The sequence below is a fragment of the Xyrauchen texanus genome, chromosome 35, assembly GCF_025860055.1.
Source record: "Xyrauchen texanus isolate HMW12.3.18 chromosome 35, RBS_HiC_50CHRs, whole genome shotgun sequence".
Lineage (NCBI taxonomy): Eukaryota > Metazoa > Chordata > Actinopteri > Cypriniformes > Catostomidae > Xyrauchen > Xyrauchen texanus.
In genome coordinates, this window is record NC_068310.1 from 15,847,271 (window position 1) to 15,873,831 (window position 26,561).

At 41.9% G+C, this 26,561-nt stretch overlaps 1 protein-coding gene across 1 annotated transcript in view; it reads left to right on the forward strand.

Annotated features, from left to right (window-relative positions):
- The first annotated feature begins 2,000 nt into the window (after positions 1–2,000).
- LOC127629130 (neurotensin receptor type 1-like) overlaps positions 2,001–26,561 on the forward strand; it is a 70,321-nt gene continuing 45,760 nt past the window's right edge. The window contains exons 1-2 of the mRNA XM_052106208.1: positions 2,001–2,669; positions 25,030–25,231. Coding sequence (XP_051962168.1) covers positions 2,001–2,669; positions 25,030–25,231 — 871 coding nt within the window. The remainder of the gene's footprint in view (positions 2,670–25,029; positions 25,232–26,561) is intronic.

Here is a 26,561-nt window from a genome sequence, read left to right on the forward strand (position 1 = left end):
CTGTTTCACAAATCAAATGCCTGAAGCCAAGCTCATTAACCAAAGAAGCGTGAGTTTGAGCTCCACCCTGTAGAATTTCTACAGAATCCCTCAACCGTGCAGTGAATAGGCATCTAAAGTCAGATTGTCAGAGTTGTCAGCCAATCAGATTGATTTATTTGTTCTTGGTGGGTGTGGCCTTAAGGATATGTCCCAGTCGAGGCCTTCCAGCTGGCCTTGAGTGATGCAATCATGCTTTAAGAGATGTATGTATTTGAAAGCAAAGAGCGCATGATCTATAGCTAACAAATCGTCTGTCATCACTGACGCTATCGGTACTGAGAAAAAGAACCTTATGGATTTAAAAACTGTAAACAGAAAATGAGGACTGAAGTAAATCGTTCAAGTAAATTGGTAAGTGCTTTTTGCACTGTTATAGCAACATCAGGATTTTTCTAAGTGTAAATTAGGCTGCTGGAGCATTCAGTGTCAGTTCAAATTTTGAAAAGTAACTGTGCACCCCTTCAAAACAAAAGTTATTGCAAGCAACATTTAAATCTTAAATATTATTAGATAAATTTTTCCTGGTATTAGACCACCGTGGTTTTGGTTTTCGTTCGTGGATGCGTTTTTAAAACGTCAATGGGTATTATTAGTTGGCTATGACATAATGTATGATGTCCATAGGCATAAGGTGCCTCATTAATTGTACTTTCTTAATTGCACAAATGGCAATGAAGTCCTGGACTTTAAATGCGTGGGCCACCACTGCATGAGGGTGAGTAAATGAGAGAATTTTCATTTTTGGGAGAAATATTCCTTTAAGAAATTTTTATTGGAAATTCTTTTTGAAGGGGTGTTACAGACTATCTTGATTGTTCTCCCTACAATGTGCCCATCGGAGGATGATTTGTGCCATTTGAAACGCAGTCATAGTCTACATTTTCAGTTAAAAATGACTGATTTGAGTCAAGTCTGATAAAACAGAGTGAGGGACGTACTTTTAAAGGTGTTATTAAACCTTATTGATTTTTGTAGCTGCAGAGCAATCTGACGATCTTTTCGCGCGCACACACGTACTGTACAGCGTGTGAAAAGAGAGAAAGATGAAAAAGGTACTTTGAATAAGTGTGTGCTCTGCCATAGCCACTCTCAGCCATATTCACAAAAGCACACGTAAACACTTCAAAACTGATGTGCAGTTTCAAACACACTGTATGTATGATCTGGTCCTAACTGTAGAGAGCACATCAATATGTCCTGGAAAGATCGACCTATAGTGACCATATGTAACCATTTAACAGTAGGCCTACTGAAAGGATTTTAGTGGAACATTTTGCTCAACAACACAGGCATTAAGAGGAGCACTGTTGTCATGAGAGGCTGCACTTCTGACAGGAAATAAAATAAACAATAACACATTTTCAATGACAATTTCAAAAATTATGTTTTAAGACACACGTAATTCTGTCGACTCTTTAGAATCATAAGCGATGCCTGATTCTTGTTAAGAATCTGAAGCGAAGCATATTCTCAAATGAATCATCCTTTTGAGTTGGTTCTTTTCAATTAATTTGTCAAATGGGCTACTAGGAGTTTCTCACTCAGCAAAAGTAATGGCATTGGTGTTTTTACCTAATGAGGGACTATGTGCCCCAGAACTGCTAAAAGACTAGACTGTTTTCAATGCAAAGTTCCACATTTATGCTTCAACTGGATTTATCTACAAAGCACCACTGAGAAGGCAAACTCTTTTATATCGTCAAGGTTATGAAGCCTCATAATAGCAAAAAATACACCAATCGTTGAATGGCGCTGCGTCATTGCTCAGGGTTTGCGTTCAGCACGCCTCCTCGTCATATAAAAAGGTCTGAACGTCTCCCTTCACAGACCCGTCAAGTTTAAAACAGTGGCCACAGCTGTTCTCACCCAATGTACAAATGTGACCAAACTAGTCTGCAAGGAAAACGCGTTTGGGCATCCGTTATATGTTGATATTCAATATCTTTAACGAATATAACATGGAGGTGAATACATCATTATTAGGACCCAACTTCATAGATTTGCGCATCTTAACGGAGAAACTTCTGTCGTCCGCAAACCAGTCTCATAAGTTTCCAGACAATGAGACGGACCCTGTCTCCCAAGACGATTTGGACGTGAACACAGACATATACTCAAAAGTTTTGGTTACCGTGACTTATGTGCTATTGTTTGTTGTCGGCTGTTTGGGGAATTCGATCACCCTGTATACACTTGTGACCAAGAAATCTCTGCAGAACCTCCAGTGTACGGTGCATTATCACCTGGCGAGTCTCGCCATATCAGACCTTCTCATCCTGATCTTATGCATGCCCATTGAGCTGTACAACTTCATCTGGGTGCATCATCCGTGGGCTTTTGGGGAGGCTGTTTGCAAAGGTTACTACTTTTTGCGGGACGGCTGCTCATGTGCGACGGCGTTCAACATCGCAAGTCTGAGCGTGGAGCGCTACATGGCTATCTGTCACCCGTTCAAGGCGAAGAGCATCATGTCGCGGAGCCGCACCAAGAAATTCATCAGCGCCATGTGGCTCGCGTCGTTTTTGTTGGCCACCCCGATGCTCTTCACAATGGGACAGCGTCTCGCGGACAATGAGTTCATATGCACAACCATCGTGTCCTCGATAACTGCCAAAACTGTTCTACAGGTGAGTGCGCCCTGCTCTCCAAACACGCTTGGGATGTTGATCATATCCGAAAATGTTTGGTTATTTTCTTTTCGCACTGGATCGTAGCACAGGTTTATTATCAAAATGAACAACCTGTTGCGCTTACTGTCTTTTGTTGAGTCCTAATAAAAACTATATAATCAACATCCAGTATGAGGAAATCCCCATTCAGAAATCTGAAATATGGCCATATACAATAGCCTATATATGACCGTTTATGTAAAATTATTGTTAATATGTTTGGGCATATGTACATATTGAAATTCCATATGAACAAACATGCATATAGTAGTACATACAAAATTAACATAAATACAGCATTATACCCTATATGTGTTTTACATTTATTCCCATATATAAGAGAACATGAACTATTGTTTTAAAATCGATTATTATGGTATGCAAACAATCATAATGGCCATAGTAATTACAGAGATGGGAATAAACAATTTGTTTTAGTTTATTTGTTTTTATTTAACCATAAGTGCAGCTGTTATCTTGTCAGTTATTTATTATTCCCCTTTGGTTCTTTTGAAATTGCAAATTAAATGTTGATGAGCTGATTATTCAAACGCATTTAAATGATGAGCTTTGTTTTGCAGCAGGGTTCTGACTGCACACAGGGGCGTAAGGGGAGGGGGGTATAAGTATGATATTATATATACACGTATTATTAATTTTAATATTTGTTGTATTTTAAAGATTCAAGTATTGCCAAAATTAGCTGCAAAATTAAAGGGCATCTTGTGGAGCACTTGCTTAAGTTTCACACATGTCAATAAAAGACCTGGTCCTGAATAAATAATTAAAAAAAATTCCAGTAATGAAAATTGTGCATGTGCACAATAAAATGTTTTACTCTGTGCTTGTGCATTGTGGAATTTAAATGTATCCAAGTGGCTTGAGTGTTTTGACTACGTTCACCAAAATATGTGAATGATTCAGTGACCATTTCTGGTGATGCCAGAAAGTGGTGACAAATGAGTGTCTCATGTGAAATGAGTTAATCACTGAATCAATGATCAAAAGGAAATTTTAATCCTTTAAAATCTGTATGTCTACAGACCTATGAAGAGATTTTGGTAGAGGTTTTAAGCACTATAAGAACAATTGCAAATCTATAATTTCCCTACAGTTTGTGAGCTATTGAAAATTACTTTTATCAAAAGACAACAATAATAGTCTTGTAATAATTATGAGTTTCAATAAGGTCTGTATGTTTTAATGCATAAAAAAGCATCAGTTCACAATCAGTAAAATGCATATGTTCTAAGAGCACAGCAAATCTATATTTTTCCTACAGTTTGTCAACATGACACCAACATAGAGGTAAAAACAAGAGCTGATATTAAAAGTAGCTTTACACATTTAACTCCAATCTAATAATCTGCTTAAATTGGCAAAAAGAACTGATCAATCTATTACCTCACAAACCTAATGTAAAAATCATAACTTTATAAAGACTCAGGCACTGATATAAACTCCACTTACAATGTGTGCTTAAAAGAAGGATTGTAATTTGTTTTCTATCTGCAGTGCATTTCATGTAATGCTGTAATCAAGGCCGTAACCAGGATTTTTCAAATACAGAGGTCAAAAATACCCCCCAAAAATAAATAAATAAATAAATACATAATCCATCCATCCATCCATCGTCAACCGCTTATCCTGCGGGGGGCTGGAGCCTATCCCAGCTAACATTGGGCGAAAGGCGGGGGACACCCTGGACAGGTCGCCAGTCCATCATAGGGCCACACATAGACAGACATACACTCACACTCACCTCCACATCCACATCCACACCTAGGGCAATTTTTTTTTTTTTATAAATAAATAATATAAAATAAATTAAAACACTTGAGAAATAAGTTTGGCTGACAACATATTTATTTTTAATAACAACGAGCGCGCGTGCGTGTGTGTGTGTATATCTGGGTGTCAACTGTTGAACTATAACCTATAGGTAGTTGTGACTTCTTGTGCAACCTCTGAAATGGTGGAGATCCATTTGTAGTGTATGCATCCTCTGAAATGGACTTGGGTTCTCACCACTAACTGTAATTGATAGAAAAATATTTCCATTATCAGTTTAGTTGACTCAACTGTTAGTTGATACAACACCTGTACTGCAATACATACATAAAGTACTTAAACTAATAAAGAATACCTTTAGCTTTCAGTAATTCAGTCTCACCTTTTATCAAAACAAGAAACTATTCTTCTGTGGCCAGAAGCATCCCAATACGTTATTGGTCAGTTATTTAGACTTATTTTATTATTATTATTATTATACTGGCAATAACTGACCATAATATCAATCAACAATAGGTTATGTTTGGGCAGTGCTTATTAAAAGGATAATATCCATCACTTCACAACACATTAATTATCCATATAATATTTAGTTTAATTGTCAGTGCAGATTAGCTAGCTGCAACTCCACTGGATTTCAGCATTTCAGTAGGATATAGGTTTGAATCTCATTGGTAGCCCTATTGCATCTAATAATATAGGCTATTTGCTGCATAACCATTAACTTTCTCACCTTCCCTCCTTCTCTTTGTCTGCTCATCTTCTGCTGGCTTTCCAAACGATAATTTAGTTTGTTGCAGCCTTTTCATTTTCGGTCATTTGAATGAAAACCACAAGCAGAAATTATCATTGCGTCAAGTTTATATTGAACAATGGATTTGTGGGTATTGACGTTTATGTGAGTGTAACCGGTCCTGCACGAATGGGACTCGGACCGAGGTCTCCGGCGTGGGAGTTGGGTGCGCTAACAAGGAGTCTAAAGGCTACAGCCCTTACCTGCGACACTACGTTGCAATCTTTAATTAGTTCAGGAAACTCTCCGCTACAGCTGACTACTTTCGTTTTGACATGACAGCGGTATCTGCAAGTACGTGTCACGTGACGGTCTGTTGACGCAAGGATAATTGTCTCGTCGGCTATTTTCACTTCACAATGAAACAACACTTCAAGAAAAATATACGAGGACATGACCTCGGTGTCCTCAATGGTAGTTATGGCCATGGCTGTAATCCATTCAATCAAGAATGGAATGGCAAAAAATAAGTCTCATTTGTGTGTTCCTCATCTCTATATTATTAATTTAGATGAAAATCAGTGGATAAATGAGCATTGTTGAAAGCAACTTTGTAGAAATGAATGGAGCCGCATTGATTAGTCTGTCTGACTAAAGGCCTATAATGTAAGGGTTGTTTCGGCTCATGAAACTCACTGTATGCAATAGTGTATGCAAATTCACCATTTGGACTCTGTATGGGTTTAGCTTGGAAAAGTGCGGGGGACAGAAATTACCTTTTTAAAGAGTGCGGGGGACGTGTGCTCCGCGGCTGCTAGCCCCTGACTGCACGCACCATCTCCTCTTTGAGCAATGATGGTCATGAAAGTCAAAATATACTGTACATCAGTGATTCAAATGAATTTAACTACTTTGTCTCTTGTAAATATAACTAGATATCACAACCAATTTCCTTCTAAAGCTATCTGTTTACTCTTTAAGGCATCTTATCTAAGTATAAGAAACAAACAAAAATAGGGATTTTCTTTCTTAAATGCAATGCTCTTTATCTCCGTGCCCAGAAGTAAAGCCTGATTGCTTGGAAATAGAGACATTATGTTTTGATTCTTGGAAATTGCCCTCACTGCGCTAAAGAGCATTCCCAACTCATCTTTTCTATTGCACTAGTGAATCAAATTTATTCTGGAACACAATCAGTTTACAAGTACCTTCTCATGCTTCCAACACTCAAGCTCATATGTGTTCTTTGTAAAATCGAAAGAAAAATAAACAGTGTAGAAAGATATTAATCTGTGGATTTGAACATAAGAGGCAAAAAAATTATAATATATCATTGTATGTGAAATAATAGTACAACATTCAATCCTTGAAGAGCATGTGGCTGGATGAACTGAATTCATAGGACAGCTGTCACAGCCAATGAGTCACAATCTGAATCAGACAAAGCTCTCTGCATAACTGAAAAGAGAATGAGCAAAAGAAAATAGAAGCTACACAGATGGATGTATACAAGGCAATAAATACAAGAATGGAAAAAAAGATTAGGTATATAGACCTGAGGCAATAAAGACCTGAAATTCAAATGCCCTGTGGGTCATAAAATGATTGGTTGAATCTCAGCAGAAATAACATAGATGGTCTTTACCTGCTCTTGGAGACGAGGTAGAACCTTGCCAGTCACCACTGTATGAAGTGTAAACTGACATAAATATGTATGTTCTTTTCAATATGAAATGCAATGGGTTTTGAATATGAGCTGTATGTCTTGGGAAATAGTCCCCTATATAATTTGTAAACCCTTTTCCCTAAATACAATAACTAAGTAGATTCATATGTATTGGTGTGCTTTCAAAATGGCTCGTCATGTTTAATGTGTTTGTTTGTCCAATATCTCTCTTTTTGCACAGTCTGTGTCTAAAATGAAACTTGTTCTGCACTTTCAAGTGCATACATATTTACAAATAAAAAAGCAACACAGATACTGTATATATAGTCCTGTAGCAGTGATGATGGCACTGAAAGATAGCTGATAGCAGGCTGGCACTAAGAAGTGTTCTGGCATGTGTTTAGGCGAACATTAGCCATGGGGAGGGAGAGACTGTGGTGAATCCAAATATTCAGCTTGTGGCAGTTCAACCTTTCATGTATCAGTAGCACAAATACCATTCACAAACCATAGCATTATGGATCTGACAGAATAGGACACCTGAAAGAAACCCCGGAGTACGCGGCGGGGGGCAAACACACGGTGGGACAGCAGTTGCGGTTTTTCGTCCAATCGGGACCAAACCAGTGCGAAATGATTCTATTAAAACATTTTTTAACTTTCGACTACGTTATGCGAAAACATAGAAAAAATATATAGCTGGTGCTTGTTTATATCGCTCCATACAGAATGGACTGTATAGGATACAGATGGTGCAATAACTGGAGAAGAATCTCCGAAATAAATTGTACTTGACCCATACAGTGTAGAATGCCGCAAGACATTCTGAGATGCTACTCTTCTCACCACATTTGTGCAGGGTGGTTATTTGAGTTACCGTAGACTTTGTCGATTTGAAACAGTCTAGCCATTCTCTGTTGACGTCTCTCATCAACAAGGCATTTCCATCCACAGAACTGCCGCTCAATGAATGTTTTTTTATTTTGGCACCATTTGAGTAAATTCTAGAGACTGTTGTGTGTGAAAATCCCAGGAGACCAGCAGTTAGTGAGCTGGTCTGAGTATTTCTGTAACTGCTGATCTCCTGGGATTTTCACACACAACAGTTTATCACAACAAAACAATTATCCTTTGATCTTGTAATGTGTCTGTGTATGTTGGATAGAAAGAAAGAAAGAAAGAAAGAAAGAAAGAAAGAAAGAAAGAAAGAAAAAGAGTTGTGCAAGGCTAAATGCATTAGGATATCGGAACTGTGCAAATACACAACCAAGTGTAATTTCAGTAACTATGGAAACCTCACTAGTCCGCTTTTCTGGCGGCACCTGGGGACATTCCTCCACCCCTTCCAGGCAATCGGGGAGTTACTTCCCTCCTCCCCTCGCGAACGGCGGTCTTCCCTCGACCCCTCCGTGTTTCTGGGGGACGGCAGAGCACTCCTCCACCCCTGGCAGCGGCTCCATCGCTCCAGGAGGTCGGGGAATCCAGTCCCCACTCGCCCTGCGGACGGCAGCCATTCCCCGCATCCGGGCGGTCGGGCTACTCCATCCCCCGGCAGATGGCAGTGGCACTCCCCAGGTGGACGGCAGTGTCGAGGACTCTGTGACTGGCATCCCCCTCCTCCTTCCCGGGTTTTGGCACCAATGTAAGAGGGTTAAGATGGGCAAGGAGGAGGCGAGAACCGGCTTGTCAATATAAGTAATAATTTAATGAAAACTTAAAGAGCAACATGCAGGTTGAATTTATAACTGAATTAATACTTTATATTGTCTGCAGAGGTCTTTTAAAAACACATATGTAGAAATTACTAATGAAATCTCATTTGATGTAGAGATTTTGATGAAAATGTGCTAGGCTCTGGAATACGCCTTTCCCGCTATAGCAACGCGTCATATGACGTAGGGCGAGGCAAATAAAAGAGCTTGTGGTCAGCTTCTCTCATTGTTGGGTGTTGATGTAGTTAGAGCAGTAGTGAGAGACAGAAAGTTTTAGATCGAGTTTTAGAGAAGCCATAATGGTAAATTATTGTGTTTGTGCCGGTTGCACGAATTCCAGCCTGTCAGGACATCGTGTCCATCACTTTCCTTCTAGGAAAAACAAGGCTTTTCGGTCTTGGGTGCGTTTTGTGCAGGTGAAGAGAGCAGACTTCACTGCTGCGTCTGTTACCACACACTCGGTCGTTTGTGGTGCACATTTCACTCCGGAGAATTATCGACCTGGAGATTTGTTGGAGTCTCGGATGGGATTTCGGACACGTGAGGCTGATTACTGATGCTGTTCCCTCGGTGCACTCGATGGAATCAAGTCCACCGTCAAAGTTTACAACGGATTTTGGCACGGGGGCGGGACTGGAGGACCAAGTGCTAACGTTAGCAGACATTCTGTGCAACGAAAACGAGCACTTAGCAGAGTAAGTCTTACTTTTAATTATTTTAACTCTTAATTTGTGTAATTTCGTAATAATAATAGTATAATAATTTTATATAATATATTTTTTATAATATTAAATATTTAATATTTATTTAGTATAATAATACAGAGAGAGGAGAGAGACTGAGCTTTAGGACAGGTTGTCGTAACGTAATTGTCTGCCTTCTGAAATGAATTTAGTAGTTTGCACAATGCCATCATAGGCATGTTCGGTCCACACCGGAGAACTTCGGTTTCTTCATTCAGCATCCATTGTAACCTGAGCTTGAGCTTGACCAGACTCCCTCGGCCATCGTCACTTCCGGTTAGTGCTTTATAGACGCGGAAGTTATTTTATCACAATTTATCTCAAAATATCGTTAATGGCTAAATATATATTACTCCAGTTCAGAAAATCTAGTTGTTTTATCATCAACATACACTATGCTATATACGGGTGTCCAACCTGCATGTTGCTCTTTAAACATAAACACACACATGACGGACATGCCCGTAATTCTCTCTCTCTCGAACCGTCGTCACCGGCCGCCTTTATCCCTCGCGCGCCCCATCAGGCCGATTGGGGACCGGGCGTGTGACATTCTATTCTAATTATAATGCTGATAATTTACTCACCCTCGGGCCATCCAAGATGTATCAGAGTTTCTTTCTTCATCAGAACAAGATTTTTATGATTTCATTTCATGCCTCCTCCTTTAAAGAATGCAAGTGAATGTACTCCATTTTTGACAGTCCAAAATGCATATTTAGGGTGCATCAAAGATATCCACATGACTCTAGTCATCATATACATTTCTTCTGAATGAACACAATTGATTATTTTTAGAAACAAAATGTAACTACAAATGTTTGCTTCCGCACGTCTCTTGTGACGTGCGCTCATGAGAGGGATGACGTAAGCTTGTTGGTAAGGTCACACGTCACGTAGCGTGACACACTTCCTGCCTCCTCCACTTGAGGCGTGATCTTACCAATGAGCTTATATCATCCCTCTTATGAGCGTGCATCACAGAGATGTACGGAAGCGAACATTGGATTCGTGTGGATTATTTTGATGCACCTTAAATATGCATTTTGGACTGTCAAAAAATGGAGTACATTCACTTGCATTGTTAAGAAAATAAGGTATGAAATTAAATCCTAAAAGTCTTCCTAAAACTCGGATACATCTTCGATGGCCTGAGGGTGAGTAAATGATCAGCAAATTTAAATTTTTGGTTGAACTATTCCTTAATGACAATTAGACAGCAGTGCATAATGGTCTGCAGCAGAACAGCAACAAGGATATATGGGGGGGGCAATCTTTCCATATGTAATTATTGGCAGGAACTTGTCCCCCTCAATTTATATTGTACTTACGGCCCTGAATTGAGCTACAAAACCCCTATTGTTTCTAATTAACGGCATTATTTGCAGTACATATCTCCAACTAAATGTTCCCATTAAAAAACTACTTTTCAAACAAAACATCAAATAAACAACTATTTACAACAAAAGAAATCTAAAAATACGTAAAACCTATATTGTTCCCCGTCTGTCGCTCACTTTGACGTTGTGTCGAAGAAGCGACACTAGGGGTCGCTCTTGAGCACCGAATATACCTTTGATCTATGAAAAAAGGCCCATGAGAAGTTGGCAAATAGAATTTGCATGTCCTGCCCCCGGATATACGGGTATAAAGGCGGGGAAATACGTCTGTTTCATTCAGAAATTTTCTTCGGAGCCGATGGTCGTGTATGCAGCGAGCTCACACATCTGTTCCTCTTACCTCTGAGCGATCTGCTGTTGGATCTACGGCGCACTTCAGCGGCTTTCTCCTTCTCTGCACGGCAGTGCAGTTTGCCCCTGGGCGCTTCGACAGAGCAAACTATAAGCGTGTTTGTTAAAAGAATGATTTTCTCTAAAAGAGCATTTTCCTCTAAAAGAGCAATACACAGCGGCGTTGAACGTCCTTTTCAGGACGCGTCTTTATAAAGATGCCTTTCCGCCCCTGTGTAGTTCCTGGATGCGGTAGAGTGCTCTCCGCTTCAGACGGCCACAGGCGCTGTCTCGTGTGTCTGGGCTGCAATCAAACCGAGGCAGCGTTTGTGGATGGTTCATGTCCTCGCCATGGCAACGTTGCGGTCGCGGCTTTCCTTTAACTGAAGGAATGCCACTCCAGCCGCCCCCAGCTTTGCTCCTTCTTCCCACGGGATTGAGGATGACGCTGGCGATGGAGGCGATCTGGGGATGGCAGCGGGCTCTGTTTTGCCGGGTACACCCCCACAAACCACCCGCCCCCCCAGCACGCTCGTCGACTTCCTTCCGGGCTTGAGGCAACAGCGGCTCGCCTCACAGCCAGCCTGCCTATCCTCTGGAGCCTCCCTAGCTGGATGAGCTCGCCGCTGCATCGGAGAGCAGTCCGACATCTGACATGGATGACTCGTCTGGGCTGCCGCCTTCGGGCCAGCACGCCCAGATGTCCGACATGCTTGCCCGGGCCGCCGCCAGCGTGGGGCTGGACTGGAACCCTCCGTCCTCCCCACAGCCATCACGGCTGAATGATTGGTTCCTTGGGTCTGCGTGCCGCTTACAGCCAAGCCCCGGTCCCTTTCCTCCCGAAGGTGCTCGATGAGCTGATGACTACATGGAGAGCATCCCTCTCCATTCGTCACAAAGCCCCTCGCTCATCTGCTCTCACTCCACCTATGCCCCGAGAACGCAACCTCCTGGCGGGGTCGCCCTGTGCTCCCCTCCAAGGCCTGTAGGATGACATCATCATTGGCCGCCAAAGCCTACAGCGCCACCGGACAGGCCGCATCCGCACTGCATGCCATGGCTCTCCTACAAGTCCACCAGGTCAAGACACTCAAAGATCTGCACGAGGGTAGTCCTGATACTGACGTGCTGCAGGAACTGCGCTCAGCGACTGACCTCGCCCTCAGGGCCATGAAAGCCACAGCGCAGTCACTCGGGCAGGCAATGGCCACACTTGTGGTTCAGGAACATCATCTGTGGCTGAACTTGGTCGAGATGCGCGAGACGGACAAGACACGCTTCCACAACGCCCCTGTCTCCCAGTTCGGCCTCTTCGGCGACACCGTCGAGGACTTCGCCCAGCAGTTCTCCGTGGTGAAAAAGCAGACGGAGGCCATTTCACACATCCTGCCCCGCCGCATACCTGCAGCCACAGGCCACGACCGATCTTGGACTTGCGAGTTTTCACACAGAAACACATCTTAACTTGCACCTGGCATCTAGATTGGTTCGCAGCGGTAGACCTGAAGGAAGTGTACTTCCATGTCTCAATATTGCCTCAGCATTGACTCTTTCTGCGGTTCAACAGCCAGGCGTATCAGTACAAGGTCCTCCCCTTCGGCATGTCCCTGTCCCCTTGCAGCAGGTGTCCCGACAACTCCTGGTCACGACCAACACCTCCAAATTGGGTTGGGGCGCCGTGTGCAATGGGCACGCAGCCGCGGGCCGTTGGAAAAGGGGCCCCGCTGCGCTGGCACATAAACTGCCTAGAGTTGTTGACTGTATTCTTTTCCCTGCGGAGGTTTCTCCCGCTCGTTCAGGGCAAACACGTCTTGATCAGGTCAGACAGCACCACCGCGGTAGTGTACATAAATCACGGTATATATATATATATATATATATATATATATACCTTCATTATGTTTCAAAATGAACAAATCATCTTAGAACATTCATATCCAACTGCACTCAATTGATAAACTCTATAAAATATTGCAATATATTCATAGAATATCCCTCAGACACCACTGCATTGGCTGTGTCTGGGCCCCAAACCCAGTTTTGTAAAGATTATTTAGACTGTTTAGGATTTTGTTTTCTCATCTTTTTTTGTAAATTCAAAAAAATGTGCAATGTGCAAATGTGATTGAATATCGTGATAAATATCGATATCAAATTATATGAAAAAGAATATTGTGATAATATTGTTTGCCATATCGCCCTTCCCTAGTGCTCCACAGGATGGGTCCTTGTGGATTAATCCCCCTGTGTGTATTTTCCACGGTACCCCTACCCGTGTCTCCCTTGGCCAGTACCCGCTGCCCCAGGTCGCCGTGTTTGTATTTTTTTTAGGATGTCATCATCAGATAGAGGGTCAAGTGGGGAGAAATTTGTCCTTATGGAGGCGTTTATTTACACTACCTGACTTCTTCGTCGCCTTCTGTGCTCAAGCTGTAGGATTCTTTGTAAAGCTGCCATTGCTGAACATACTGTATTTGTTAGGAGAGTCATTAATACACTTGCTACTGATGCACCTGAGGAATGGATAGAAACACCTTGGTGGCTAATAATCATCTAAATTAACTTGCTAAATGTGAGTGTTTTATCAGTGATTTGTGACAGTAATAGGGCACAGATTAATTTGATGATCAAACTATTGTATTCATCTGTTAATGGGTTTTAGGTTATAAAATAGGCTGCTTTCATGCTGTGGCTTGGGAAAAATGAGAAGGCCTCTCTTTACAATTGTTGTGGACTTAAATAAAGGATGTGTTTTGTGTCATGTTTGGCTTATATTATCATGGCTATTATCTTGTGAATTGAGAACATTTTTACATAGCCAGCTTAATTACTTGAATGTGTGTGATGGTGGGTCATCACTGCATAACAATAAAGGTTTATATTTCATTCCATACATAGGATTCTTAATTACACTTACAGTATATAATTTATTAATTACATTATTCTGGTAGCTGTTGATGAAGTAATGACATTGTATGACATGATTCACACAATAATTGCTTACATTTGATCTAGCGCTCCAATGCTTCTGTGATGCACCAAGTCACAAGTATCATCTATTATGTGCTCATTTCTACATGGTAAACTACTGGATGAATTCCCAGTCTATTAGAAAAGCACTAACTCAAAACACATGTTAAAAAATGACATCAAATGTCATCAAATGGGATTATATTTTGTATAATCCCTATTCTGAATTTTGTTTAAATTCAGATTGTGAAGGGTTTTAACTTCTGTGTCACTGAAAAGCAATTTAAAAAGGGTATGTTTGTTTCCATGCAGCACTACACAGTTTCACCAGAGCACCATTTGACAGACCCAGTCTGTATCTTTCACACCAAATATATTTAATTATATCTTTCATTGTGCCAAGTATAAAAGTGGTGCTCGCATAGTGACTCGCCTCAGTCTGGGTGGCGAGGACGAATCTCAGTTTCCTCCAAGTCTGAGACCATTAATCCATGCATCTAATCACATGGCTTGTTGAGCAGGTTACCACGGAGACATGCCAACGCTGTTCCGCGGAGACATGCAGCAACTCGCCATGCGCCCCACCGAGAGCGAACCACATTGTAGCAAACATGAGGAGGTTACCCCATGTTACTCTACCCTCCCTAGCAACCGGGCCAATTTAGCTGCTTAGGAAACCTGGCTGAAGTCACTCAGTATGCCATGGATCTGGACTTGTGACTCCAGGGGTGGAAGTCAGCGTCTTTACTCGCTGAACTACCCACGCCCACCTGAAAGTGCCGTTCTTATTGGTTTTTGAAAAGTGTGCAAATGTATGTGCTCAACTGCGGTAAAGTGAGGTAAGAGGGGAATGCCCACTATTGCAGTTTATTACTGCGAGAGGTCGTTATGAAAACAAATACACCAGCAACAGAGGGGCATGTGAAAATAAAGTGAAACAACGGAGAACAGAAAATAACAGTAGTCCTCAGATTCCATGTTTGTTATTGTCACGAATGACGGTGAAGGTAGAGTCGGGACGAGGATCTAAATGCAGCAGGTTTTATTAATAATAACGGCAACACAAAAGAACACCAACAAAAGAAACATCCACGATGGGAAAAGGTAAATAAACACGAAAGGCAAACAAAGGGTTAACTTAACACGGAGGGTAAACACGGGGATAGCTGGAGTGAAAACGACGAAGGAAGCATGGGAACAGGCATCTACATACAACAAAGACCGACAGGGGAAAGGAGAAACAGACCAGGTTAAATACACAACCACAATGAAGACTAAACGAGACACAGGTGAGAACAATGAAGAGTGCAGGCAGTGAGAGAGGCCAGGAATTGTGGGAATTGTAGTTTTGACAAGGACAGTGAAACACGGGGCGAACAAGGAAAACACGACATGGAGCGCGAACGGTGACGGGTGAAGTGGAAAACATGGAGCAGACAAGGAAACATGACATAAACGTGATAGTGCGACAGAGAACACAGGGCAGACAACAGGTAATCGTGACAGAATCCCCCCTCAAAAGGACCGGATTCCAGACGGACTTAAGACACAGACAGGAAACAATAGCAGGGATAAACAGATGTTCAAGGCGAGAGGGGCTAGACAAGGGGAAAAACAGACGGACCAAAGGGGGCACAAGGGACACAGACCAAGGGGGCACCAGGGACATGGAGACAGATTACGGGGGCACAAGGGGAAATTAGGCAGTCCAAGGAGGCAAAAGGAGCAAATAGGCAGTCCATGGGGGCACAAAGGGCAGACGGGCAGACCAGGGAGGCCGAGAGGGCAGGTGAGCAGTCTCTGGGGGTGTGTGCAGGGAACCAGGTCGGGTGGCCCTTTGGAACGTCCCCCGGGTAGGGACAGGTTTAGAGGGCCTGGGAGCTGGCCACTGGGCAAGGGCCGGTTCAGGGGACCCGGGAGGTGGCCACAGGACCGGGACAGTTCGAGGAGGCCTGGGAGGCGGCCACAAGACAGGGACAGGTCTAGGGGGCCTGGGAGGTGGCCATCGGACAGGGACAGGTCCAGAAGGCCTGGGAGGCGGCCTCAGGACAGGGACAGGTCTAGGAGGTCTGGGAGATGGCCGCAGAACAGGGGCCAGTTCGGGGGACCCACGAGGTGGCCACAGGACCGGGACAGTTCGAGGAGGCCTGGGAGGCGGCCACAAGACAGGGACAGGTCTAGGGGGCCTGGGAGGTGGCCATCGGACAGGGACAGGTTCAAGAGGCCTGGGAGGAAGAGTGGCCACTAGGGGAGCTGGCAGAGCCAAGGAGGACTTCTGAGATGGCGCAGTCGAAGACTTGGGTGGTGGCGCTGAAGGAGGCGCAGGCAAGGCCGCAGGAGACCCTGGGGGCGGAGCTGCGAGGGGCACTGGAGATGAAGCTGAGGGAGGCTCTGGGGGCTCAGGAGGCAGAGCAGTGAGAGGCTCAGGAGGCAGAGCCATGGGAGGCTCAGGAGGCAGAGCCGTGGGAGGCTCAGGAGGCAGGGCCGTGGGAGGCTCAGGCGGCAGGGCCGTGGGAGGCTTTGAAGGCGGAGGCCTGGAAGGCTCTGGAGGCGGAGCCGATGGAGGTGGCGCCATAGGAGGCTCTAGAGGCGGAGGCCTGGAAGGCTCTGGAGGTGAAGCCGTGGGAGGCTCAGGAGGTGGAGCCGAGGAATTGTTGTGGACTTAAATAAAGGATGTGTTTTGTGTCATGTTTGGCTTATATTATCATGGCTATTATCTGGTGAATTGAGAACATTTTTACATAGCCAGCTTAATTACTTGAATGTGTGTGATGGTGGGTCATCACTGCATAACAATAAAAGTTTATATTTCATTCCATACATAGGATTCTTAATTACACTTACAGTATATAATTTATTAATTACATTATTCTGGTAGCTGTTGATGAAGTAATGACATTGTATGACATGATTCACACAATAATTGCTTACATTTGATCTAGCGCTCCAATGCTTCTGTGATGCACCAAGTCACAAGTATCATCTATTATGTGCTCATTTCTACATGGTAAACTACTGGATGAATTCCCAGTCTATTAGAAAAGCACTAACTCAAAACACATGTTAAAAAATGACATCAAATGTCATCAAATGGGATTATATTTTGTATTTAAATTCAGATTGTGAAGGGTTTTAACTTCTCTGTCACTGAAAAGCAATTTAAAAAGGGTATGTTTGTTTCCATGCAGCACTACACAGTTTCACCAGAGAACCATTTGACAGACCCAGTCTGTATCTTTCACTCCAAATATATTTAATTATATCTTTCATTGTGCCAAGTATAAAAGTGGTGCTCGCATAGTGATTCGCCTCAGTCTGGGTGGCGAGGACGAATCTCAGTTTCCTCCAAGTCTGAGACCATTAATCCATGCATCTAATCACATGGCTTGTTGAGCACGTTACCGTGGAGACATGCCAACGCTGTTCCGCGGAGACATGCAGCAACTCGCCATGCGCCCACCGAGAGCGAACCACATTGTAGCAAACATGAGGAGGTTACCCCATGTGACTCTACCCTCCCTAGCAACCGGGCCAATTTAGCTGCTTAGGAAACCTGGCTGAAGTCACTCAGTATGCCATGGATCTGGACTTGTGACTCCAGGGGTGGAAGTCAGCGTCTTTACTCGCTGAACTACCCACGCCCACCTGAAAGTGCCGTTCTTATTGGTTTTTGAAAAGTGTGCAAATGTATGTGCTCAACTGCGGTAAAGTGAGGTAAGAGGGGAATGCCCACTATTGCAGTTTATCACTGCGAGAGGTCGTTATGAAAACAAATACACCAGCAACAGAGGGGTATGTGAAAATAAAGTGAAACAACGGAGAACAGAAAATAACAGTAGTCCTCAGATTCCATGTTTGTTATTGTCACGAATGACGGTGAAGGTAGAGTCGGGACGAGGATCTAAATGCAGCAGGTTTTATTAATAATAACGGCAACACAAAAGAACACCAACAAAAGAAACATCCACGATGGGAAAAGGTAAATAAACACGAAAGGCAAACAAAGGGTTAACTTAACACGGAGGGTAAACACGGGGATAGCTGGAGTGGAAAACGACGAAGGACGCATGGGAACAGGCATCTACATACATCAAAGACCGACAGGGGAAAGGAGAAACAGACCAGGTTAAATACACAACCACAATGAAGACTAAACGAGACACAGGTGAGAACAATGAAGAGTGCAGGCAGTGAGAGAGGCCAGGAATTGTGGGAATTGTAGTTTTGACAAGGACAGTGAAACACGGGGCGAACAAGGAAAACACGACATGGAACGCGAACGGTGACGGGTGAAGTGGAAAACACGGAGCAGACAAGGAAACATGACATAAACGTGATAGTGCGACAGAGAACACAGGGCAGACAACAGGTAATCGTGACAGTTATTTACAGCAGCGTCATAGGGAAATAACGTTGCTATGGAGCTGCTTACTTACCAAACCGCTTATGTACTGTAGGAAAGAGCACACCACTTACAAAGTGCATATATACATAAATATCTATTTCGTATCTTAAGCAGTTTTTTTTCTTCCATAAATGGCTTTCTGTCCATGTAAATGAGCTGTTATAATTAGATATCCATGCAGACGTTATTACACCACCTACTGAGATAATTCATTAATGACACCTCCATATTGTTGAACCAATGTGGTTTGAACGATGGATGTGCAAAATAGTTACTAGGGTTTCGGGATTTAAGTTACTAGGGTTTTACTAGTTACTAGGGTTTTTAAGTAATGTAATTCCACGAATACACTAGCAATTTGTCTGTGTACTCACAGAACTATGCAGACACACCAAAGCAGTATAAATGCAAACCGAGCCTACGGCGTAGACTTGACGCTGACGTAAAAACCGGCCTTAAGTCCCTTTGCAGTTCCAACAAGCAGGATCAATCAGATAGCAGGTAGCATATCAGGGTTAACAGACAGTTCTGTTCATTTAACATCATTCAAGTGAAATGAAGCAGGATTTTGGCTTTAAAAAAATGCTTATTTTATTTCATAAATATATTATGACTGACACATGCAGTGTTATGTAACACAATTATGTCTGGAATATTAAGATTCAGCCATTACAATTCTTTATTGCTGGTTCAGTGTCCAGACAAAATAAACACACAATGGAAGCATATTCAGTCAGAATGAGGACTGCGCTGGACTGCAGGAACATGAGAAAAAGGTCCTCAATAAGCAGACACTTGTGGAAAATTTGATTTGCCACATGATTTGTTTGTTTATTCGAGTATGCAAGGCTGTTGCCTAAGTGAGCATACCTGCTGGAAAAGCTTTGATGGGGAAATAATATAGGAAAGTAATTTTCCTGCACATTCTTAGACACTGACTGAATTCATACTCAGAGAAGATGGACCTCACCTGTCAATAAGGGAACATTTTATATAACACCCCAAGGAATCAGAATAGGGCTTTTGTTGCTTTTTGTTGATTCTTTTTTGCTTGGAGCTTATCTATATATTAATGTACTTCTAAAATCTGGCAAAATTTACTTTTAGCAGACACTGTACACACATTTTAAATGCACAGTCTTTCTATTCTAGGAAAGCAGACAAAAAAAAATGTAATTCTTGTGATTCATCTTGCACAGTAACATTTTTGTCCAGGCATATTCTCTCTTTAGAACATAAATGTCATTCCCCTTAATGCCACCTGACATTAAGAAAATTGCAAATCATCATTTACAGCTGTGATAAACTAAAGCCTATTGGCTAATTACATAAAAAGGGATAAGACTTTCAATATGTCCTGCCCAAACTTCAGACTTGAAATGTGCCAAAACAGAAAAAAAAACTGCACTCGTCAAGCGAATTCATGGGGTATTTAACATACATAAAACATTAATAAAAACAGCATCAATCATCAGTAATATCATTGTAAGAGAATATATCTTCTGCAAATATGGGTGTTCACCCAGTGCATTTATAGGTTTAAACTGGAATATTCCGCAGTTTGTTCCGGTCCTCAAATCTGATTGGACGAGAGACGTTCCATGAGCACTGATGGTGTTACAGCATCAGAACTCAGACGCTTCACTGTGTTTATCACTCCGCTTGTGTTCGTGCTGTTCTATACTAAAGTGTAAGCGTAGTGCATATGTGTTAGGAGTTACTGTCTTTTTTTTTTTTATTACATATGTTAGCCAGCAGGTGGTGGCAAAAGATTATTTTTGTGTGTAATATGATCCAGTTGGTGATGTAAATCCAGTGAATCCATTAGTCATTGTTTACATAGAACAGTGCTCCGTGAGCTTCCACATTGGATACATACTGTTTAAAATGGCGGAGGATATTGCTGTTTCTATAGTGAATGACATTTGCGCACTGGCTACCCCGAAATAGAGAGGAATACCCTGGACGTCTATATTCCACTGAGAAAGCTGACCTTCAGAAAGCTGTAAGCATCTCTGATTGGGTGTGGCAACAGGTGATCGCACACGCTTCTCTCTCTCTCACTCACTCACTCACTCACTCACTCACTCACTCACTCACACACACACACACACACACACACACACACACACACACACACACACATCCATCCGTTATCCAATGACTTGTTAGAAACAGCACAAGCCATGATACTATTTCTGAATTGAACATTTTGAATTACTAACGGAGGCTTGGACGAATCATTTGTTTTGAACCAGCAACGGCAGGTTTTGATTGGTCGCGTAATAAAGTAGTTTCATACACAAATGCGTTTTTATGGCTGTACTCAGTTTTTCCTAATTTTTAAAATGTACTTGTTCATTGAACTGTTGTATATAGCAATATCACACTCACAATCGTGCTATATGGCCCTACATCAGCACTGCTGTAATTACCTAAGGCACTCGGCCTGTGCCCGACCACAGGACCCCTCACAAACATACCCACACACACATTTGGCAAACATCTAACTTGGAGATAGAGATCAGCTTTGTCTCTAAGTTATCACACCAGCAGAGATGTGTTAAACGGACAGACTCGCATTCTCTGGCAGAAAATATTGCATAACGCACCCTCCAAGAGCCAAGCCTGCCATTTTGTGCACTCCTTCTCTCCTCACACACACACCCATTCACTCACTCACTCACACACACACACACACACACACACCTCTACCCTCCTCTCATGTATTATAGGCTTATCTGCTACCATATCTAATCATGTTACAGTTTGTAACAGGGATATCAGTGCTCGGATTCAAGCCTGCATTGTTCCCCTTTTGAATGTCAATGTTTTACGGACGTCGAATTTCCTTAGAGAACAATCCAATATTGAGACTGCTATACTGTCTGGTTATTAGTCCCTGATTCCAGGGTGGTGCCCTGGCAATATTAATTCTTATTAAGATTCTATTGATTTTGATAATTGATAGTTATCTTTGATGATTGTTGATTTGAAGGATTATTAAGCTAATGTTGATTCTAATCAATGTTCTATTGATTTTAATAATTAATAATTATCTTTTGATAATTATACATTTTTGCTAATAACCAAACCCGCTCCTGAACGAAGCCACAACAAATGTGGTAGAACATAAATTAAAACTGCTTAAGTTTTAGAAATGATGAGAAAATGATGCAGCAAATGAATATGTTGCTGTTATTATAGAACTGCAATGTTAATTTGCCACAAACAACATAATTAAAACTATTAGAGGGCAAAATGCTTGGCAGCTATAACTCATTCACTGCTCGTTATTCCCGTGTTTGTTTGTTTTTAATTAGTACCCCTTGCTTAACCTTTTGTAGGAACATGCAAGCAAAGATTATGTTTTCCTAAAGAACATTAAATCTGACATTTCTTACCTACCTCATTAAATACTCTAAGATATTACCATCTTGTTTCCCTTCAGTGGGTTTTGATGTGATGGAAAATACCCAACCTTTTCCTGCAGATCTCTTTTATGTTATTCTATTTGAGGGGGAAATTTGGTGGACTGTTACTGTGAAGTCCAGTCAACTGTTGAACACCAATTTGAAAAGATTGTTTAAACCAACACCCTGTTCTTCTGAATTAGTGCTGAGGAGCATGTCAATAGTTTTGTCTAAATCTCTGTTTTCAAGGAGCACAGATGTCAGAACAGATTAGATTAATCTGCTTTAACAACAGCAAAAAGAATGGAAGGGGGTGAAAGATCAGCCTGTGCAATGTCTTATGACAGAGTTCAAGGAATATGACCAATTCAAGAAAATAAAGACCTCCTTGAAGACATTCCTTGCATGTGTGCATGCATTTTGGGGTAGTGGAAATTGTTTACAAGCTCTCAGAAGAACCATCATTAAAACTTTATCCAAGTGGAAGAGTATTGACTCGCAACTACACAAAATGTAGTCTATTCATGTTAGTCTCGCAGATTTGTTAAAATAAACCTTGCCAGCATCTTAGGCTAGTTCTCACAAATTACAATTCTATCATTGTTTACTCACTCGCATGTTGTTCCAAACCTGTGTGACTGTACTTTCTTCCATGGAATGCAAAAGTGCTTTTTGTTATGAATATGTTATGAAAAGATATGAATATGACCTCTGCACATTAGAATTGGTGGCTGGTTTTCAACCTCCTCCTAATGTGAAGATGTTTTGCAAGTCAGTAGTCAAAGCTGTTAAATAAATCTCCCAGCATGTCTGTGATATGACTAGAGGCGTGAAGATAAATGTATTACCTAAAGCCTTTAGAGTGGATGTCTGGTCCCCTCGTGTGTTGTATAGTAATTATACTGTAGACAAATTCCCCATTTCTTTAAAATGATAAAGACTGCTCCAGTGAACTTAAGGATGGAAGAGGGGGTGGCAGAAAGAGTCTCAGAGAAAAAGTCTCTCTATCGCTTTTATTTTCTCATCTTTTATCTTTTGTTTCATTAATTTAAATGTTGAGTATCACATCTGACATCTACATTATGCATATTCTGCGTATTCTAACTTATCCTATACTTAATATACTTCGTATTACTTAAAGGTCTAGTATATAATTTATGCACCACTGGCATCACCCAATTGCAAAGACAATGTGCTACCTGTTGTTTAAACAGATAGCCCAAACATGAAAAGGTAAAGAACAACCACTTTCAGGCATTTTTTATGTTGACTATTGGACTTTTATTTGGAAGCCAAATAATTTTACAAGGGAGTCAAACTAATTTCCTGCTTGAATCATGTTGTGCCAGGAGCAATGACAAGCAATGTTTCATTTATTTTCTATTGTGAACTGCTTCCCATTTTATGACCATGGTACAAACTAAACCACAGATACTTGAATAACAAGTTTGAATGCACATTGTTATGTTGATATTGAACTACACAATGTTATTAGCATAGTACTTGCTACATAAAGAACATTTTGGAGACTGTGGGTGATGTAATTTTTTTTCTATGTTAAAATACTTTCTCCTATTCCAGCTTAATATGTAAAGACAACTTTAAGTACACCGGCAGCCAAAAGTTTGGAATTATGTACAGACTTTTCTGTTTCAGAAGGAAATTGTTAATTTAATTCAAGTGGCATTCAACTGATCACAAAGTATAGTCAGGACATTACTGATGTAAAAAAACAGCACCATCACTATTTTAAATCGTCATTTTTGATCAAATCTAGATAGGCCCCATTTCCAGCAGCCATCACTCCAACACCTTATCCTTGAGTAATCATGATCAATTGCTAATTTGGTACTAGAAAATCACTTGCCATTATATCAAACACAGCTGAAAATATTTGGTTTGTTAAATGAAGCTCAGCATTGTCTTTGTGTTTGTTTTTGAGTTGCCACAATATACAATAGACTGGCATGTCTTAAGGTCAATATTAGGTCAAACATGGCCAAAAAGAAACCGCTTTCTCTAGAAACTCATAAGTCAATCGTTGTTTTGATGAATGAATCCTTTACAATGCTTGAAATTGCAAAACTTTCATACAAATGTGTACACTACAGTCTTCAAAGGACAACTGGCTCTAACAAGGACAGAAAGAGATGTGGAAGGCCAGATGTACAAATGAACAAGAGGATAACTACATCAGAGTCTCTAGTTTGAGAAATAGATGCCTCACATGTCCTCAGCTGACAGCTTCATTGAATTCTACCCGCTCAATACCAGTTTCATGTATAACAGTAAAGAGAAGACTCAGGGGTGCAGGCCTTATGGAAAGAATTGCACAGAAAAAAACACTTTTGAAACAGTAAATAAAAAGGAAAGGTTTGATTGGGCAAAGAAACAGACATTGGACAACGGATAATTGGAAAAGAGTGTTATGGATCTTAACCTCTTTGAGCATTTGTGGGATCAGTTAGACTGTAAGATGTGTGAGAAGTGCCTGGCACGATAGCCACAACTATGGCAAGTGCTACAGGAAGTGTGGGGTGAAGTGTTGCCTGAGTATATGGACAAACTGAGAGCTAGAATGCCAATGATCTGAAAGCTGTCATTGCTGCACATGGAGAATTATTTGATGAGAACTCTTTGTAGTTTAAGAAGTTTTGGAAAACGAAATCAAATTGTAATAGTAATTTTTCACGTTATTAATGTCCTGAATATACATTGTGATCAGCTGAATGCCACTTTGCTGTACCAATTTCTTTCCATAAGAGCAGAATCTGTACATTATTCCAAACATTTGGCCACCAGTGTAAGTCACTGTAGGTTGATTTCCCTACAAATCAAAGTGTAAACACTGTGATTATTTTACAATTGCGTGCATTTAGAACTATATTTTTGTTTGACCAATGGCAGTTTGGCAAACCTGTTTCAAAACAGTAATTTTTTTTCCCCATTCCGTTTGGTGACAATAGTAGCACCACTTCATTTTTAAATTGTTTTAAACATTTTAAACTGTTGAGGCATTTTATGTCATTGTCATTGATTCATCCTAAAGGTGATTGTATACTTTTAATAATGTTTTACTTAGAAATCTAGCAAATATTTATGGGTATCAAACTGTAAGTCTTTTACAGTCTATTTATTCTCACCTCTTCTTCAAGGTGAATGCCTTCCTATCCTTTGTGGTTCCCATGGCGTTGATCTCAGCATTAAATGGAGTCATTGCCAGTCAGCTGGTGCGCATGTTTAGGGAGACAACACAGGACAATCGCATCTGCATCGCTGGAGGCATTACTACTATGCTCAGTGTTGCTGTTGAACCCAACCGTGCCCAATCACTGCGCCATGGAGTCATGGTGCTACGTAAGTACATTTTGTGTTCTTCAGAATCAGAATCACAAAAAGCTTTATTGCCAAGTATGTTTTTTTTTATACGCATACAAGGAATTTGTTTGCGTAGCATAGAATGTAATACCAGGTTAATAGCACCATACAAAAGCAAAGTTTAGATGAATTAAATATGATTGAAAAATTCCTATACTTGAGGGGATGCAAGAACAATGTCATTCTATTGTCACAAATGTGTCACAAATGTGTTTAAACAAACAATTACACACCTATTACAAAATCTCAGATTACACTCTATACTGCCGTAATGTCCAGGGTTGATATCTCATTCATATACATTATGTACGTCTAGGTTACGTATGTAACCTCCGTTCCCCGATGGAGGGAACGAGACGTGTGTCAGAAGCGTCTCTCTTGAGCGCCGATATTCACCTCTGAACTATGAAAAAAGGCCAATGAGAGTTGGCAACCAGTATTTGCATGTCCCGCCCCCGGACATACGGGTATTTAAGCGGCGCAAATACGGGAGTTCATTCAGGATTTTTCTGAGGAGCCGGAAATGGTCTGGCCACAACAGGGGCTCGGCTCAGCGACGTGGCAGGGGAGACACAACGTCTCGTTCCCTCCATCGGGGAACGGAGGTTACATACGTAACCTAGATGTTCCCCTTCTGTCGCTCTCTCCACGTTGTGTCAGAGAAGCGACACTAGGGGTCCACTTAAAAAGAGCCATGCGCTGAGCTGTGTACGTGATCTGCTGATACAGGAGCGAGCAGGTATTCCTACGTGCAGAACGACCAACTGTATCAGGCTGCACGTACCCTTCCCCAATGCCCCATTTAAGCCATCAGGATTCCTTATCGTTACCCTGGAGGGGGGATGGCCGCCAACATGGGAACGGGCCAGCCTGGCTGGGCCTCTTTTCTCTCTATGTTTCTCGCATAAAGCAACTACGGCCAGGGCCCTTACACGCATTGAGGGAAGGGGGTCTTAGCCCTTATTAGGGCTGAGAAGACCCTGCGGAGGCCACACCTACCCGGGAGGGGAGGCAAATTTTGAGTGGCAAATACATTGCATGGCCTATACTTAGGTCTTATGCGGAAAAGTAGTGCGGTGGTAGATCCAGCCTCGCAGAGGGGGGAAGCATACAGCACGGCAACCGATGCAGCTGTAACTGCCTAAGGGAAACACGGAGTCAACTCGTAAGGGGACAGAACCTGTTTTACACACAGGGGGAGTTCGAACAAGAGGCCTTACCTGTGGGGCACCTATACCAGTACAGGGTAGCTTGCGGTACCCGCAGTGGTTTGGGTCGGCGAGTTCACAGTTTTACACACAGGGGACAG